This window comes from Gavia stellata, chromosome 5, assembly GCF_030936135.1.
Source record: "Gavia stellata isolate bGavSte3 chromosome 5, bGavSte3.hap2, whole genome shotgun sequence".
Lineage (NCBI taxonomy): Eukaryota > Metazoa > Chordata > Aves > Gaviiformes > Gaviidae > Gavia > Gavia stellata.
The window spans coordinates 15,083,757-15,100,876 of NC_082598.1; the positions used below are offsets into that span (position 1 = coordinate 15,083,757).

The 17,120-nt window shown below is 38.3% G+C and overlaps 1 protein-coding gene across 3 annotated transcripts in view; it reads right to left on the minus strand.

Moving 5' to 3' along the window:
* SLC2A9 (solute carrier family 2 member 9) overlaps positions 1 to 17,120 on the minus strand; it is a 116,160-nt gene that overhangs the window by 44,048 nt on the left and 54,992 nt on the right. For all 3 annotated transcript variants that reach the window (XM_059817724.1, XM_059817723.1, XM_059817721.1), the window contains exons 8-10: positions 15,750 to 15,860; positions 4,004 to 4,105; positions 2,259 to 2,334 (exon numbers count right to left, since the gene is read on the minus strand). In XM_059817724.1, the coding sequence (XP_059673707.1) occupies positions 2,259 to 2,334; positions 4,004 to 4,105; positions 15,750 to 15,860 (289 nt within the window). The remainder of the gene's footprint in view (positions 1 to 2,258; positions 2,335 to 4,003; positions 4,106 to 15,749; positions 15,861 to 17,120) is intronic.

The window sequence follows — 17,120 nt, forward strand, 5'->3', positions numbered from 1 at the left end:
GAGGAATGGTGAGGTGAAGGAGAAATGTGGAGGATTAATCTTAATATGCTGAAAATGCAACATGTAAGATCATATTGATCTGCAAGTTCTAAAAATCGGTGGAACATGTCTGTAATATGGAAAAAAATTACAATTTGTTTCAACAGAGTTTTTTAGAAAAAACAAAGGTAGATGTTGCAAGCAGCTGCACTTAAGTGTTTGAGCTACTGGAAGGAAAGATACTGGAAGGAAAGTTTTCAAGAAGTTTCAAGTCAACATTTGACTTTCCTTAGGTATTCAAAATGCAAAATCAGTTCTATTCCACTGAATTCTTCTTTTAAAAAAAAAATCTAAGAAACACATGTCTGCAATACTAGGGACTTAGCTGAACCTGAGATTTGTCCTTACAGAAAGACAGTGGCATTGCAAGATTGTTTGCATTATTTGCCTTGCAAGAAGAGCTGGAGGTGAGGAAGGAGAACAGTCTTCACAGGCCACCTACAGTCCAACATTAGGTGCTTTAATGACCCTAGTCAAGCCTGTTTGACTCCTTCCTTCTTCCAGTCAGCTACCATATGCAATGTAATAAGCACAGAGATTAGTGACAAACTGTTTTCCCAGAGGCAAGGGGAAAAGGAGTATTTTGATCTTCTCCCCATTTTCCTCTAAAGCAGCATAGTTTTCCCTCAGCTTTTCCAAAAGCGGATCCACAGCATTACAGCCATGTTAGAGTCACACGAAACATCAGCAACTCCTTCCTTCCCCAAATAAACCACAATCAATTAATTAGATCACTTCAGTGGTGAAGATGTATAAACAGTTGATTAATGTCAAACTCTTTATAAAGAAAAAGAGGCAATAAATGGTGCATGAAAAAACCTGAGAACTCAGGGGAACAGAAATCTTGCTTTCAGGTTTACAGCAGAATACCTGTGAAAAAAATCCTAAAAAGCAGCTGATTTTTCCCACTTGTGTGGACAACAGTTTGTAAGAGAATCTTTGAAAATTTAAGCACTGTTTTGACATCTTGTTCTGTATGCGTATTGAATTTGGATTTAATTTCTCTTTATCTATCTGTAAATAATTTTTGTTAATGTTTCATTATTTGATAACTGCAGGATCCAATTCTTACCAAGCACCCAAAGGCTAGAGCAACACTGATTAGAGAAACATTACACTCAGGTAAGTATTTACATATTACGCCTATCTATTAAAATGCACTTTCCAAAGACATGATGCAATTAGAATCACAGGACAAATTAAGTTGGAAGGGACTTCTGGAGTTCAGCCTCTGGTCAAAGCAGGGCCAGTTGTTCATGAACTTGTCCGGCTGAGTTTTGAATAGCTTCCAGGATGGAAATTTAAAGGCCTCTTTGAGCAATGTCTTCCACTGCTTAATCACTCTCAGTGTAAAATTTTTTTCTCTCCTATCCAGTCAGAATTGCTCCTGCTGAGACGTGACTGTTGCTCTTGTCCTTTCATTCTACACTTCTGAGAAAGGTCTGGCTTTATTACACTTTTATACCTTAAACATCTTCTTTGTTAGAGCAAATAAAATACAAAAATTACAGCCTGGGAATACTGGATTTTCTATAAAGTTGTATCCATCTCTAAGTCATCAAAACTGGGCTGGGGAAATAGATCTGATAAACTCATTACAGCCTACAAAACCGGTTACCTGAAGGCATCGGATTTGAAATGTATGGAGTCAGTAAAGAACTGCCAGACAATAAGCAGCTCCACCATCAGGACATCTACCTTTTCCATCATCTTCCTAAAGAGAGTGTGTGTAAACCCTCTTCCACAGCAATTCTCTGTCTTTGGAAAGGAAGAGAAGGAAGGAACCACACACAACTGTCCTCTTCCTCCACCAGTGTCCAATTTGCATCCTACTAGCATTGAACTGCTAACACAAGCATTGATAAATAAAACACTCAGCTTCCAGTCTGAGTGTTTTTTATAGATTTACAAAATCATAGCAATCCTATAATAATAGCAATCCTATAATAATAGCCAACTTTTTAATTTGGTACTGATTGCAATTTAGGCACTAGTTCTCAATTATGCTGACAGCTAAGAGGGAAAGCATGTGTACATGGGTTTTTATTGAGAGTATTGCTATCACTTTGTGTTGCTGTCACCTTTTACTGTCTTAGATCCCTTGCGGTCATCAGATAAGGCTAAAGTGAAGTTCCCTACAAGCAATTTGTTAACATAGTGCCAGTGCAGAAATACCTGTGCTTTGATGTACAAAGAAACATGAAAAAATATAGACATACCCGGTCCAATGCAGAACGATGCAATGATTGCAAGGATGCAAAATATACTGAGGTAAGGAAGCCAATGCACAGTTTTCTAGGTAGATAAAAGACATTAATGGTAAATATATTGTACGTACCAATATTTAAAAAAATCACAGATAATAGTGTTTTCCACGATTCTTTCTCTATTTCAGAATTTAGTCTAGGATTACTTTAGAAAATCACAGTGTGAACAGATTCGGCACCTCCTCCCTCCTCAGGTATATTTCAGCCATGTTTAAAAGGGGCAACTATGATAGCCCATAGAGCTTCAAAGTTCCCCAGTTAAAGGCTGGGCTGAAGTCTAGACACGACAGGCTGCCTTTCAGTAGGATAGCTGTTATCTGAACCTTAGCAAAGCACGTGAAAGCCATAGTCCAGGGATTTTAGCCATAATCCGATTTTGCAGACAAGGAGGGCCATGTGCGCAAACAACAGGTACAGGGAAAATGGAACAAAATATAAATGGTTCTTTAATGGAATTGTAAATGGAATAATTTCGGAGTTCTCATCTGAACTCAGATCCAAGGTCTCTAAAGGCATTCAGAGAGAGAAGGTGCAAAACCAGAGTAGATACAAATTCCCCTGAGATGAAGCCTATTTGTACGCCGGGTCCTTTGTTCAAAGCAATACCTAATCTCTCATACTTAACAGATTGAGACACTTCTGAAGTGAACTTTAAGTGCCTTCCAGGTTTAGTTCCGAGATTTACAATAGCTGAAGGTCCTCATGGATCAGACTAGGTTTTAAAAGATTTGGAAGAGAATTTTTTACTGTTTACTTGCAATAACATCTCTCTTCTGGAGAGCTGTCTTATATTTGTCATGATGGGTATATGAAATAAAGCTTTATTGTGCTGTACATACAGGTAAGTCAAATAAAATTTTGCAATGGTGTGGCATACACCTGCTAGTCAAACTGACTTACTGACCCTCTTCAAACAAGAAGCAAGATTTGAAAGTCAAATTAATGGCAAGACACAGGAATCAACAACGGCAGAAAAACAACTTGATGAAAGACCACCCAAAACCATGCCATTGCAGACTGTCAGTTTTACTTCTCAAAAGCCCTCAGGAACAGAAAGAAACTGCGTCATTATGAAAATGGAAGCTAAACAAGGAAAAATGACTCAGGGTCAGTATTTAGATTGGTTTAATAATCCTCCTCTGACCATCTGAAATAGCTGGGGAGCTGACTGCTAATAACACCTGAGAACTTAAGTGCAGACGTTCTGCAAAGGCTAAGTCTTTATATTTTTGATAAAAATATCAGAAATGTAACTTGAAAGAAACAGCAAACAGGGAAATTTTTCACTGCTGGAAAAAATCATCCTAGCCTAAGAATAAGAATTACATATAAAGTATGAAAGAAATCTCAAAAAGACTGCATTACAAAGATAAAAACATGGAATATGGGTAAACTGTTTACCGAGCTATGGGTAAAAATGTCTTCATAATAGTTCATGATATGCATGAATCTTTGAGTTAAGGAGGCTGAATGTGACAAAGGCCCTATGGCTTTTTAATGCAAAAGCTGCTATGGCTAATCATAGTACCTTGAAACCAACAGATTCACAAAGAAACAAGAGACACCTTCAAATCCTTATGTCAAACTGATTCAAAGGACTGGCTTGTGTAGGAATGCCGATGCAAACAGATATTGAGCACCTGGTGTTTAAAATAGGCAAAAGAGAGAGTGAAAATATGTAGTGACTGTAGTGTTACCTGTAAAGTCAGAGAGACGGTAAGTACTGCAAAGAAGACCACCATCAACCCAAAACCTCCAATGAGAAGAGGCCTGCGTCCGAGCCGTTCAATCACTAAGCCCTGGAAAGGAAATAGTGGCATTTGACTTTCTTGATAAAGCACTGAAGAACTCAGACCATGCACATGTTCTCCTAATAAATATGAACACCAAAAATAAAACCATGAGAGTTGATTTTGTACTATTTATCAGCTATGATGTGTTCGTAATTGTGTTCACAATTATGTTTACATAATTCAACCTCTGAAAAAACAAGTCAGCATAGCATCCTTATTTAAAACCACTGAAAAAAAATGGGAAACCATCAAAACCAGTACTTGTTAACAGTTTTATGCCTGGATTTCCTCCTACAGAACAAATACAACCATATTGATAAGAAAAATGTGCAACTAGTAAATTAAAGTTTAATACTGTTAGCATTGTAGATTTCAAAGTTACTACTACATTAAACTTCTTCCATAACAATTTAATAGTAAAACAAGGACTGTACATTAGCTATATAAAAATAATTAATATGATGATAATTACACAAAGTTTGATTTTTTTTTCTTATTTATTGTTTTTTTTTTAGGGGAGAAATAACTCTACATTGGTTGAACTGCTTACAAATTTGCACCAAATTCCTATAATAATGCTGTTAAAATATGTAATTTTTAAATGTCAAAAAGTTCAAACATTTTGACTCTTTCTTAATTTCAACATCTCTCTGAATTTAAGCTTAAAAGGCTTAAAATTTTAGCTTAAAAACTTTTTAGCATAGATGAAATTTTTTTTATTAATTTAAAATTTATTTTTCATTTCTTTTTTGTCCGAACACAGAAAAAACATTTAGTCATGATCTAGGATAGTTAATGTAATTGGAATAGCCAGATAAAACAAATTGACCCATCAGAAAACTTTGCTCAGACAGGGGTCTGTAACACCGATACTTGTGCACTCATAAAACAAGCAACTAAAATAATATCTGGAGCAATACCCTTAATTCTGGGAGACGATGCACACTGTTCCACTGTAAGCATCTAGAAGAAATGCGTTAAAGGAAAGTACAAAGTCACGCAGGGAAGAAACGCCTTGTGCAGCAAGCGCTTCTCCCACAGCATCAGGTTCACCAGCAGATTTTAGGACAGGCTTCAAAACACGCCAGCCCCACACCCTGCCAAGCTGGACTTCCACACCGGAGACGTGCGCTGTGACGCTGCAGAACACGGAAAGCAGCTCTGGGGCGAGCTTTAGCATTCTTTATTTCTTTAAATGAGGAAATAGACTCATTTTGACAGTTTCCGCAGCTTCCATAATAGAATTTATTTCAGAGCCATGTTTAAAATAGACCCGCACTGATGTTATTAACATTTCACATTGTGCTCATGGGGTCCAAATGTTCCCAAACTGCAACTGCTGCACCGTCAAAACCCCTACAAAATGCCAAGTACTTTCCACTATGATTAATGAATCCATCTTGCAAACACATGTGGCTACACATACACTTAACCAAGAGGCATTTTTTATGGCTATAAGGGATGAAAAGTTATCTGATGGGTCTGTAAGAAGACAGAGACTTTTGCAATAGATGCTTCACATGTAATTTGACATACCAGGGAATTTCCCTTATTTTTTTCAGTTCTGGATTGGTGGTCATAATTAAACAATCTTGGTGTTACACCAGCTGGTGGGTTTTGTATTAAAACAGGGTAAGGGATGAATGTTTCTCTCAGAGAGAAAAAGGTTCATAGGTGACTCCCATGCAGAGCAAAACATGGGAAAAAAGTGATAGATAGTTTTTGGTTGTAAAGCTCGAATCAAAGCAAAACCCAGTAAGGGAGGACAGTTTGGACTAAATCCTCCAAAAAGACATGTGTATGCACTTGTGCCTACATACACTGAGAATAAGTAGTGTGGACATATTTGGGCAAATCTAGGCGAGTTGGTGAGGAACTCCCAGTTTTTACTGAGAGCAGCCAAGCACAGATACAGTTACAGCAGATCTGCGGGATCCATATCCTTTTTACAGAAGAGAATAATAGTTTCTAAAATATTTAAATTCTTTTTTATTCAGAGACAATTTGGGAAAAAATAAAGCAAATCCATGTGCAGTCATTCTTTTCTCTGACCTGATGCCAGGCTTCCCAAGCATTCATCATTACTATTTATTTAATACAGTAGCAAAGAGGAACTTGAATGCTTGAGCTTCTGGGCACTCCCTGCAATTTCTGCCCCAAAGAATTTACAATTACAATACTTGGTGACATTTCTTGTGATTTATGGAATGGACCAACTTCATTCACTGAAAAAAATAAGCTGCAATCTTGTCCTTATTCACAGGATACTATGATGTACCAGAATTGCTGGGAATCCTATAATAATTTCCAAAGTTTATATGAAGTTAAGTACACCAGTACATCTAGGAAATACAGACTAAGGCAGCTTCTCAATTAGACATGATTAACTTGCACAGTTATGGGGAGAGAAATGCCTACCTGCATTTTAAAGCTAGTGACACCTCTAATTTGTTCAAACGTGTGACCTACCTCTGGTATCACCAGTTCCAACCCAACAAAATGCATCTGCTTATGGTATAGATTCAAACAAGGACACCAGTCTCTACTGAAATGGCATACTACACTGACTCAAGGTCATGAAAAGCCAAGCACAAGAATCAAAACCATGCTCCTCCCTACCTGGTTATAAATTATAAAGCTGCGGTCCTGTGAAAGGCAGCATCTGTGCTTGGAAAGACATGGATCTGTGGCTTTGCTGGTCAGGAGGCAATGCAGAAGCATCCTAGGGCCCATTAGCAGATCAAAGTTGTTCAACTGGGAGCCAATTCACACCAGAAAAGCCTCTTAGTAGGCCCCATCTTTCATCAAGGCCAAAAAGATTTTTTGAATTCTTGAAGCGCACAGACACTTCAACAGCCAGTCCGTCAAGCTGTTTAGGTCTACAGTATTTTAACTAAAATTTGATTTATTTTTGAGGATTTCTTAAAAAACCCTATGACAATACATCAGTACCTCAAATTTCTCTGCTAAACTGTTTGTTCCCCTTTTCTTGATAGGAAAAAAAAGCTTAGATAAACTCTGAAGTTTCAGCAAAAACTTGAAAAGAAAGGTCTAACGTCTTCTATAACAGCAAGTTTCCATGATGAAAAAAATGCTGGTTTTGATGTTACAGACAACTTCATTTTTAGTTATGATTATACAAATCCAAAACTTGTTAACTTGCAAAACCCACTAAGATGCTTATGACTCACAAGATGTGGAAGATGATTCACCAGTTTTCAAGTATTTATAGCTCTGATTGCTCCACTGCTATGCGTTGGTAACTGTTACCTACTGAAGACCTATAACAAGTCAAAATATACTATATGGTAGAGTAAATGAAATAACAAGAAATCCAGTGTATGCTTAAGTACAGTAAAAAAAAGAATCTTACAACTATTTTCTGTGATAGAACACCGAGTTATCTGCCAAATTGTGTAGGCTGATACTTGTTTATGTGTGATCATAAACCCGCATTTGTGGAAGCCTATACCCAGTCATGGTAATTAACACAGCTCAAATTACTGAAAATGTGTAAAAAAATGTTGCAACCAGAATTCTCTCAACACAAACGTTTGGTGATAGTAAGGCAACTGATATGCAAACTAAGTTAATGCAACTTACTTTTGTCTGGCAGGAAACACTTGTGAATAAAGTTAAAAAAGCAAATGTCAATGTTTTCATTTGAGTCAGCTGCAGATACTGGGGCTGACATAACGAAAGCAGAGTGCATTAAAAAAGATCAGACAAGCTTCTCTGGATAAAATGAATATGTAAGCGAGTTCTACAGCCCAAATTGGAGGTCACTGAATACTACTCCCTACTTACTTCCTGGCCCCAAATTATACTAAGAAAACCCTATTAGACATTCTAGATGTCTCAGCTCTGTAAAGACGTTTGATCCATATGCTAACATCAAGATCTATATACTAACGCCACACTTTTTTTCTCATGTATTTTGGATATAGGTCTGAGTAAGACTGTATGTTTAGATTCAGACTTAATGTGACAAGCTAACTCTGTGTTATTTCCATTTTAAATAACAGGATTAAAATGGATAATCACATTTATATCACTGTCAGGTCTATTTATGACACAATGTGTACTATCTTGCATCCAGAAAAAGGAGAGGAACAGAAGACTGAGGTTGGTTTTTGATTCATATTTTTAAGTAGATCCCTTTTTCTACAGTATGAATTACATAGTTGTAAAACAAAGAAATGGGTTATTTTATTTAAGTACCTAAAGTGGAATTTAGAGGCCTAGCACCAAGTTCGACCACATAAGCACAAGTATTAAATAAATCTGTACCTACCCTGGCTCCCACACCAGTTTGCCTGTATCTGTGTTAATGCCACAACAGGATAAGATCCTACACATCTTCTGTAGGTAGCAGGCTAGGGACTACTATCAGCAAAGGGCAGAATTGATTGCTAGGTCTCTAAGCTTAGTCTGAACTATTTTGCCAGCCACTTTCACCCCAGCAGTGCCTGGGAACAGGCCTTAGGGCAGCACAAAAAACCCCATTACTTTATTCCTATAGTGTCCCTTCAGTAAATGGCAAATATTTTTGAAACAAAGCTCCTTCTGTTGATGATTTATTTGTTAAAAGCACTAAGTTTTGCCTTGTGTCAGGTTCATGTTATAAAAGCTAACTAGACCTTGATCTATGACAGATTACCATGTTTGGTGCTTTATTTTCTAATGATGGTATTTGAATGCCCTGATGCAGATCATCTTGAATAGATTGGGGAAAAAATTACTCACAACCTTTTTTTTTTTTATAATACTCAAAAGCAGGAGATATATCTTTAAAACTTTCGATTTCTGAATATGTCCTGCAGAAGGATTTGTATTAGACAAACATAGTCTCTAACCCACTATGCCTTGGGTCTTAGCAGTGGTGTTGGAAGGTAGACCTTCACAAGGAGACTTTTTCTCCCAGAATGCACTACATTGTTACTTCAATACATATAATCTTTGTCTATCCAAAAGCTCAAGTGTTATAAAATGATTAAGAAGAAATAATGTCTTTGTCTAAAAGCGATCCCATTGACCACTTGTGGATTTAGGTAGCATGCATTAACACAGTCACGCTCTGCGATTCACCCCACAGTGAAAATGCGCCCACATGCACTTTGGCCATCGACAAATATCATGTCCTGGGAAGCTGCTTGGTCAATATCTCTTTTCTACTGCTGATTCTTTCTGATCACATTTTGCCCAATTCAGTGACATAAATCCAAGTATTCTTCCACTCACAAATTTGCTCCATAAAGATTGCACACATTTACATTTGAGATCTGAAATGAGGATGAATTTGTGACTAGGGAGTAATTAGTGACTTCCTGTGTCTAAAAGAATTCAGAATCTTATACTCCAAATGAATCACTGAGTATTTTTTTGGATTTCACTTATTAGACATAATTAGCAGTGCTTTCGTAGGACTGAGCAAAGTATATGTAAATCATCTAAAAATTCATGCAATTGAAATTTTATATAGGCAAAACAAATTAGTGTCGTAGGCAATTTTGGAAGCCAGCTGTTTGCTCATGTAGGCAAGTATTCATGGCTTCTTAAAATTATAGATGATGAGCTACCTAAATATTTCTCTTGGATAAAATTAAGAGTCTTTGTTGCCAGGTAACTTTTTCCCTCAAATCAATATGCAGTAGCATATTGACTAAAGACAGTTTTTTCACCTCACAATTTATTAGTTAAAATGAGGCTTTCATAATGATGATTAATGAAAACCCCAGAAATCTTGTGAGCTGATGACAATATCTGAGAGCGCTGGATCTGGGCAGATGGAGCACCTATCTTGGGTTACGCAGGGAGAAGGAAGAGAGGGTCTTGCTTTCACCCCCCCAAAACACTAGGATGAATTATTAACTGATCAAATATTCTGACAGCAGCTAGAGAAGACTAAGGTGATAAGAACAGTCAAAACAGATTTGCTCAGTGCAGATCAGTGTGATTACTTTCCCTGTCAGGGAGGAAGCTGAGTTGATAGAAAGAAAATGAAAAACATGATAGATCTTTACTTCAGTAAGCCTTTTGACACAGTTCCACATGACATTTGTATTTGTGCATATGATTTTTTCCTTCCCAAAGTGTAGTATTGGGTGCCTTTCCTTGCTGAATTTCATCTTACTGATTTCAGGCTGTATGTCCAATTTCTTATGATCTTCCATAGCTCTTGCAAATACTTTTGAGTTTCTCCCTTTGGAGAGTTTGAACGACACAGTTGATTATAAAAGGCTCTTTGATACCTCCCCCATATTATTAATGGATATTTTTATGACTAATTGACCCAGGACAAACCAGCACAGGATCCCACTTGATATTTCTTTGTACGACAGTGAAGTGTTGATAGCTACTCTCTAAGAATAGTGTTGCAGTTAGCTGAGCATCCACACTCTTAACATTTCATCCAGCCCACACCTACTGTATCGTATATTCTCTAATCTCAATATGACGGACTTTTTCATATAATAAGTATGAAAAACTGTGAAATTCATTGCTTTAGGATGCTGTGGGTTCTAAAACCATACAAAAGTTGAAAAGTAACTAGACAAATTCAAAGAAAAAATTCTATCCAGGCTATTAAAGGCCAAGGTATTACCTTCTAATTGTGGTACTCCATGAGCAACAGCTTGTCAGAGTGAGGGGAGCAAAAGGGGAAAATGCCATGTTTGCCCCATTCTTGCACTCTACTTACAGCCTGTTGGGGATTATGGATAAATGAAGGTTGATTCTGACCTAGCGCGAACAATGTCACATGGGACTGCGTTAAAAGTCTTACTAAAAATCAGATTATAGCAAAACTTCCTAAGAACCCTCAAGCTGAAAGTACTTGTCACCCCATTTTTTCCATGTGCTACGACTGGCTGTCACAAGAATGTATTTCTTCCTGCTCTGAACCCAGTGGAGCCATAGAGTTTCAATGGCGGTATCTTGCATTACCCTTTGGATACCATGGAGGAAATGTGTTAGGGATGAGGACACTTACTGAAATGTCTGGAGTTCCCTCGTTTTAAGATGTGCCATGCCCTAAGCAGGGAATCCCTTCTTGTATATTAAGATCTATTAACACCAAAAGAAATGCAGAACAAGTCTAAGAGCCCTTTCTCATGACATCCCAAAGCAGAATAACATCATCTCACCTAAGAAAGCTGGCTTCGTTGACATCTGTGTGACACTGCAAAGGATTTCCTATATTCTTTTGCGGTCTACTACTGGATTATATTTTAACTCATTCCAGGATTCGAACAGCTTGTCTCTGTCACAGGCTTTGGAAGGCACATTAGTAACACCTTGATGCGCCACCTTATGGGAAGTGTTTAAGGCATAATCTTCTCAATATAGTCATAGCTAGTCTCTTTGTGTGAACATTATACAAAGACTAAATGTGGTGCCACAGATGGCAAAATTGGACGTGGAATGCTTAATCTGAATAACATTCCCTTTTGTTCTATGCTGGTTTCATGGAGGGGAGGAGGAATCTTTTCACATGTTTACTTCTGTCTCCCTTTCCATTCAGCCTGTTGCCTTGTCAAAGAAAGGCACTGGCAAATTGTTCTTTTTGTCCACTAAGAGTAAGACAACAACTAAATTAAACTAACCTCAACTACTAAAAATTACAAAAAAGCCACAGTAACCAATCTTACTAAAGAATAACTAAGTTTGTGGAGTCCCCTTACTGTAGAATTTCAAGAACAGACTTCTAATAAACACATATTTGCCAGGGAATTATTTAGGTATATTCCATCCTACTTCAAAGCACGGCATCAGGTTAGATAACTTACTGCTGTAACACGGCTATGAGTAGGAAATCTATTCAGTATTTCATTCCAGAGGATATCAAACTTCTTCAGAAGCAAACTGAAATTAACAGACACTCTCATTAAAATGTAGCTTGTCTAGCTTGTCTATAGCCAGTCCTCTAAACTGAATCTGTGTTCAGTACAATGGGTGGAGAAGTCTACAATTAACCAAAAAAACATACAGAAAGTTTACATCGTCTCCCCAGAGAGAAGCCAGGGCACCAAGTATGCAGTGCTACAACACAGGTATTTAATGAAGTAAACTAGGAAGTATTGGTGTAAGTAGGAGTTGCAGCCAAATTATATAAATGACAGGAAAATGATGATGCGCGTGTTTCATTTTTCAGTGTCTTGTTTACGCGGCTTTTGCTCGAGAGGAAGAGGAATGGAGCTGTAGGCAAAGCATGCTACTAGCAGGCATATCAAGTGATCTGACGCAATAAAGAGCTATAAAAAGGGTGGGATGTTGTTTGCCTTTCCTCAAGGATCACCTCAACATTATTACTATTAAGCTGTTGCTCCCAGGAGACACGTTAAAGGAAGACTTTCAAATTTTTCCACAGTTTGAATGATATTATCTCCTAAATATTATTTGGCTTCTCTGTGAAACACATCTATTTCCAGCTTTTCCTTTAGCATTCATATGGAGTTCATCAATGGATGAACCCCAAGTATTCTTACTGAGGCACAGAGTCTCATGACCACCTAACATACGCATAATGATCGGTGATGGTATATGATTTCATTGCGGACCTCTCCAACAGCTATTTCATTTAAAAGAACAAAAACTCTACTTTTACTACTGATAGGAGTATCTACTGATATCCTGGAATTTATTGTTAGTAAAATTTGGTTTCTGCTAGCAAACACAATATATAAAAAAATACCAGGAAAATTAAGTTCTCCCCTTGCTTTCTCCTGGTTCTTCCCTTCTTCCCTCTGAGTAGCACATAAGACAGATGCACCTGACTTAATCACAGAATCATTAAGGTTGGAAAAGACCTGTAAGATCATCAAGTTCAACCATCAACCCAACACCACCATGCCCACTAAACCATGTCCCACAATGCCACGTCCACACGTTCCTTGAACACCTCCAGGGATGGTGACTCCACCACCTCCCTGGGCAGTCTGTTCCAATGCTTCACCACTCTCTCAGTAAAGAAATTTTTCCCAATATCCAGCCCGAACCTCCCCTGGCGCAACTTGAGGCCATTTCCTCTTGTCCTGTCACTCGTCCCTTGGGAGAAGAGACCAACACCCACCTCTCTGCAACCCCCTTTCAGGTAACTGTAGAGAGTGATGAGGTCTCCCCTCAGCCTCTTCTGCAGACTGAACAACCCCAGTTCCCTCAGCCGCTCCTTATCAGACTTGTGCTCCAGACCCCTCACCAGCTTCGTTGCCCTTCTCTGGACACGCTCCAGCACCTCAATGTCCTTCTTGTAGTGAGGGGCCCAAAACTGAACACAGTATTTGAGGGGCGGCCTCACCAGCGCTGAGTACAGGGGCACGATCACCTCCCTGCTCCTGCTGGCCACACTGTTTCTGATACAGGCCAGGATGCTGTTGGCCTTCTTGGCCACCTGGGCACACTGCTGGCTCCTATTCAGCTGTCAATCAACACCCCCAGGTCCTTTTCCGTGGGGCAGCTTTCCAGCCACTCGTCCCCAAACCTGTAGTGTTGCATGGGGTTGTTGTGACCCAAGTGCAGGACCCGGCACTTGGCCTTGTTGAACCTCATCCAATTGGCCTCAGCCCATCGATCCAGCCTGTCCAGATCCCTCTGCAGAGCCTTCCGACCCTCGAGCAGATCAACACTCCCGCCCAACTTGGTGTCATCTGCAAACTTGCTGAGGGAGCACTCAATCCCCTCATTTAGATCATTGATAAATATATTAATAGTTAATGCTGTCAAATAGATTATAACTAAAAAAAAAGGCAGAAAGAGCAGCTGAGTGGTTGGGAGTGGGAGGAAATTCCCCATACTTAGTTCTAGGCATAAAGGAAATTTAGAGGAAGTTACTTGTAGAAACGAGAAGCTACAAAACCTTCAATTGAAAAACCAAATTCATGTTGTTGTTCCTTTAAACAGCAACAATGAAACATTTATGAAGATTACTGAAATAAAATTAAGGCTACAAAAAAGCATGAGTAAATTTGAAGAGAGCGGAGATATCAATACATCAGCATTTCCAGAGGCACAGCAAGTAGCTTAAACTGAAGTATTAAAAACACTCCTCTTGGGCATAAAAAAAGTTACTACGCATACCAGGAACCAAAGCACACACATCCACCTCATTATGTATGAACAGCGTGCTCTGAATAAGCCCTGCAAAGTGATAGCATGGAATGAACTGAAAAGATGACAGACCCTATTTATAGCATGGCTTTAATATCATGGAATCATCTCCATGTTATTTTCATCTGTTTCCACAAAAAAGAGGTGTATTCTTCACTTAAATCACTGGCAGAATTATCATTATTTTTTTTACATATATCTTAAACAAAGAAGCATTTCTGCAGTATCACAAAGAAGAAATTGTAAGAGGTAGGGATTTCCATACTTCACTATTTCCACGTATTAAAAAGAATGTCCCTTTAATTAAAGAAAAGAAAAAAAAAGACGGTTTACCCAAAAATAGATTTGTGGAAATTTACAAAGATCAGAAGACGATCTTTGTGACCTTTGAGAGTCCTTACGTCCCAGACTATAAGAAAATATACTTGATAGCTGGATTTAGTTTAACGTTTTATAGGTCATAAGCAGTTGCTCTGCCACTGGAAAGGATTTTTTTGCCAAAACCATTCTTCTGACATTTAAAAATGCTTGTCTGGTGTGTCCAGTATTGTGCAAATACAGTTGGTATAGAATAAATGAAGAAAAGGAACAATTCTAACAAAGAAAGAAAAGAGCATTTACTTGTTTGAAGCTTTCCATTCCAAAGACCTCTCCCATGTTTCTTATTTATTGCAGTGCAAACAGAAATGTATTTCCTTTAGCAATTAACGGTGTATTCACCTACTAAAACGTTCAGGTTTAGTTTGCTCATGTAGTGTATTTCTTTTTTTCCTAGTCAACCTTTCCTTTTTGAAATAGGAAAGAAAAAAATGTGCATGGATAATTTTTTCTATTAACATCTTCCTCTAAGTTCAGTGCCTAGCAAAGGTACACGACCTACTCAGGAGCTCACGTGTTACGAGAGGATGCCGGCTTGCCCTCGGTAGACCAGATAGCAGAATTTAACACAACATCGGACAACCTTTTTCTAGCGTGCTGGCTTACTTTTCCAACAAGCTCGGTTACGAATATTTACTCCCATATTTTTAAATGGCTGAAGAATTTTCCTCACTCTTTGTAAGCTGCTATAGAAAACGTGTCATTAAAACATGCCCAGTAAGACGTATGGCTGTTTCTGTGATCCACACCGAACCACCTAGCTGTACTATGCCTGAGCCTTCTCCAGCAGGCACAGGAGAAGACAGTGAGATGTGAATAAACTGCTACCAGGTAAAGTCATTCTACCAGGTGAAAATAATTTATTAGTTTGGGCCTTTCTGTTCCTGCCTTCTTCCTCTTCACTTAAAGAAAGGACCTCAGGATATATCAACTTTTTATGCTCCTTTTATGCAGCTAAAACTAGAGAACATCATCTTAAAAAAAAAAAAATCCCAAGCCACAAAACTGGGTTTAGGATTAAACCTAGAAATAGTATTTTCAATTGCTTTATCAACCACTACACTTAATCCTCAGTATACTATTCTGTTTCTATTTTAACCTGTATAAGGAAATAAAATCAGTAATTTAAATATCAAGCATGTTAATGGATTTTTATAACCATACTTACAGAAAAAACAGCAGCCACAGTCTCAACAGCACCAGTACTTAGAGTAACATAGGGGATTGTTTCATGATTGATCCCAGCTTCACTAAAGATGTTGTTTGTGTAGTACCAGATCTGTATCAGAGAGAAGAAAATGAGCTATTAATCATTACAGCTTGAACTACAATATGTCAGTATTCACTTCAAGCATCTGATCTGCCAGAGACCAGACTTGTTAAAACACTGAGCACTCCCGAGCGACCGAAGGCTGCCCAGGACAGCGAAGGAAGGGAAGGTGCAAATTTCAGGTGGATGAGTCAACACTGCTGTACTTCTGCTTGCAGACCCAGGCAGAATTACAAGCAGCTTTAAGTCAATTTAGCTTAATTCACTTCAGGACTAAATCAAAGAAACTCACTTTAAGCTTGAACAAGAGGATACAAATAGGTTTCATGTGGCTGAGCTACACTGCTTAAAAAGCAGGGTTGGGTGGCTTTATGGAATACTTCAATAACAGGTAACAACAGAGGAGAGAACAGGAAAGAGATGCTGAGAGGCACTGCAGAAACCGCTCCTTTTTGGACAGAAGGTGTGAGTTTTATCTCACTTTAACCTCACTGCAGCGTGGACACCTGCAGTCAGTCCATCGCCCTAATCTCTCTTTATTATCAACAGAAAGAAAAGATACTTTTAGAGTGAGAGTTGCTTGGTGAAAAGTAAATGATTCATTTAGGTTGAAATGAATCAGAGGCTAGAAGGAGCTGTCACTAATGGACAGAAACACAGGGAGCAGAGGGTTACCAGCTTAGACAAAGACTTTTGTGTTTGGTCAGTAAAACCATATCCAGCAGTGACAATATCCAGAGAGAGAATATATAGTGGTAATACTTTAAAATAACAAGTCTGGTAAGTATCAAAGCCCCATTCACATCACAAATAAAGTCTGAAAACCATATAGTATTTATGCTGGACTCAAGGTGACAACAAAGAACTACCTTTTGGCTGCCAAAAGCGTGCAACAAGAATAGACTGCCTTGGAGAGAGAAAAGATAATTGATTTACTAGAGAAGATGAAAAACAATTGAAACAACTGATTATCAGAAGAAAATAAAGTTCTAAACCACAGCTGATTACCTATGACAACAAAACTGAAAGACAGAGATAATGATGGCACTAAACATAAAAGTAGCACTGATATTTTTTCCCATATGCTGTCCATGTGACAAGCGCTAACAGGGCAAGCACTGCTAAAGGAAAGGCTTGTCTGATGAATGGAAGTGTTTTGATCACATGAGGAAAACCCTGATGCATGCCAGAATATTATGCACATGCTACATCTGTTCATCAAGCTACTAACTCAGGAGCTTTGTAAAAAAAAAAAAAATATAAAAGAAG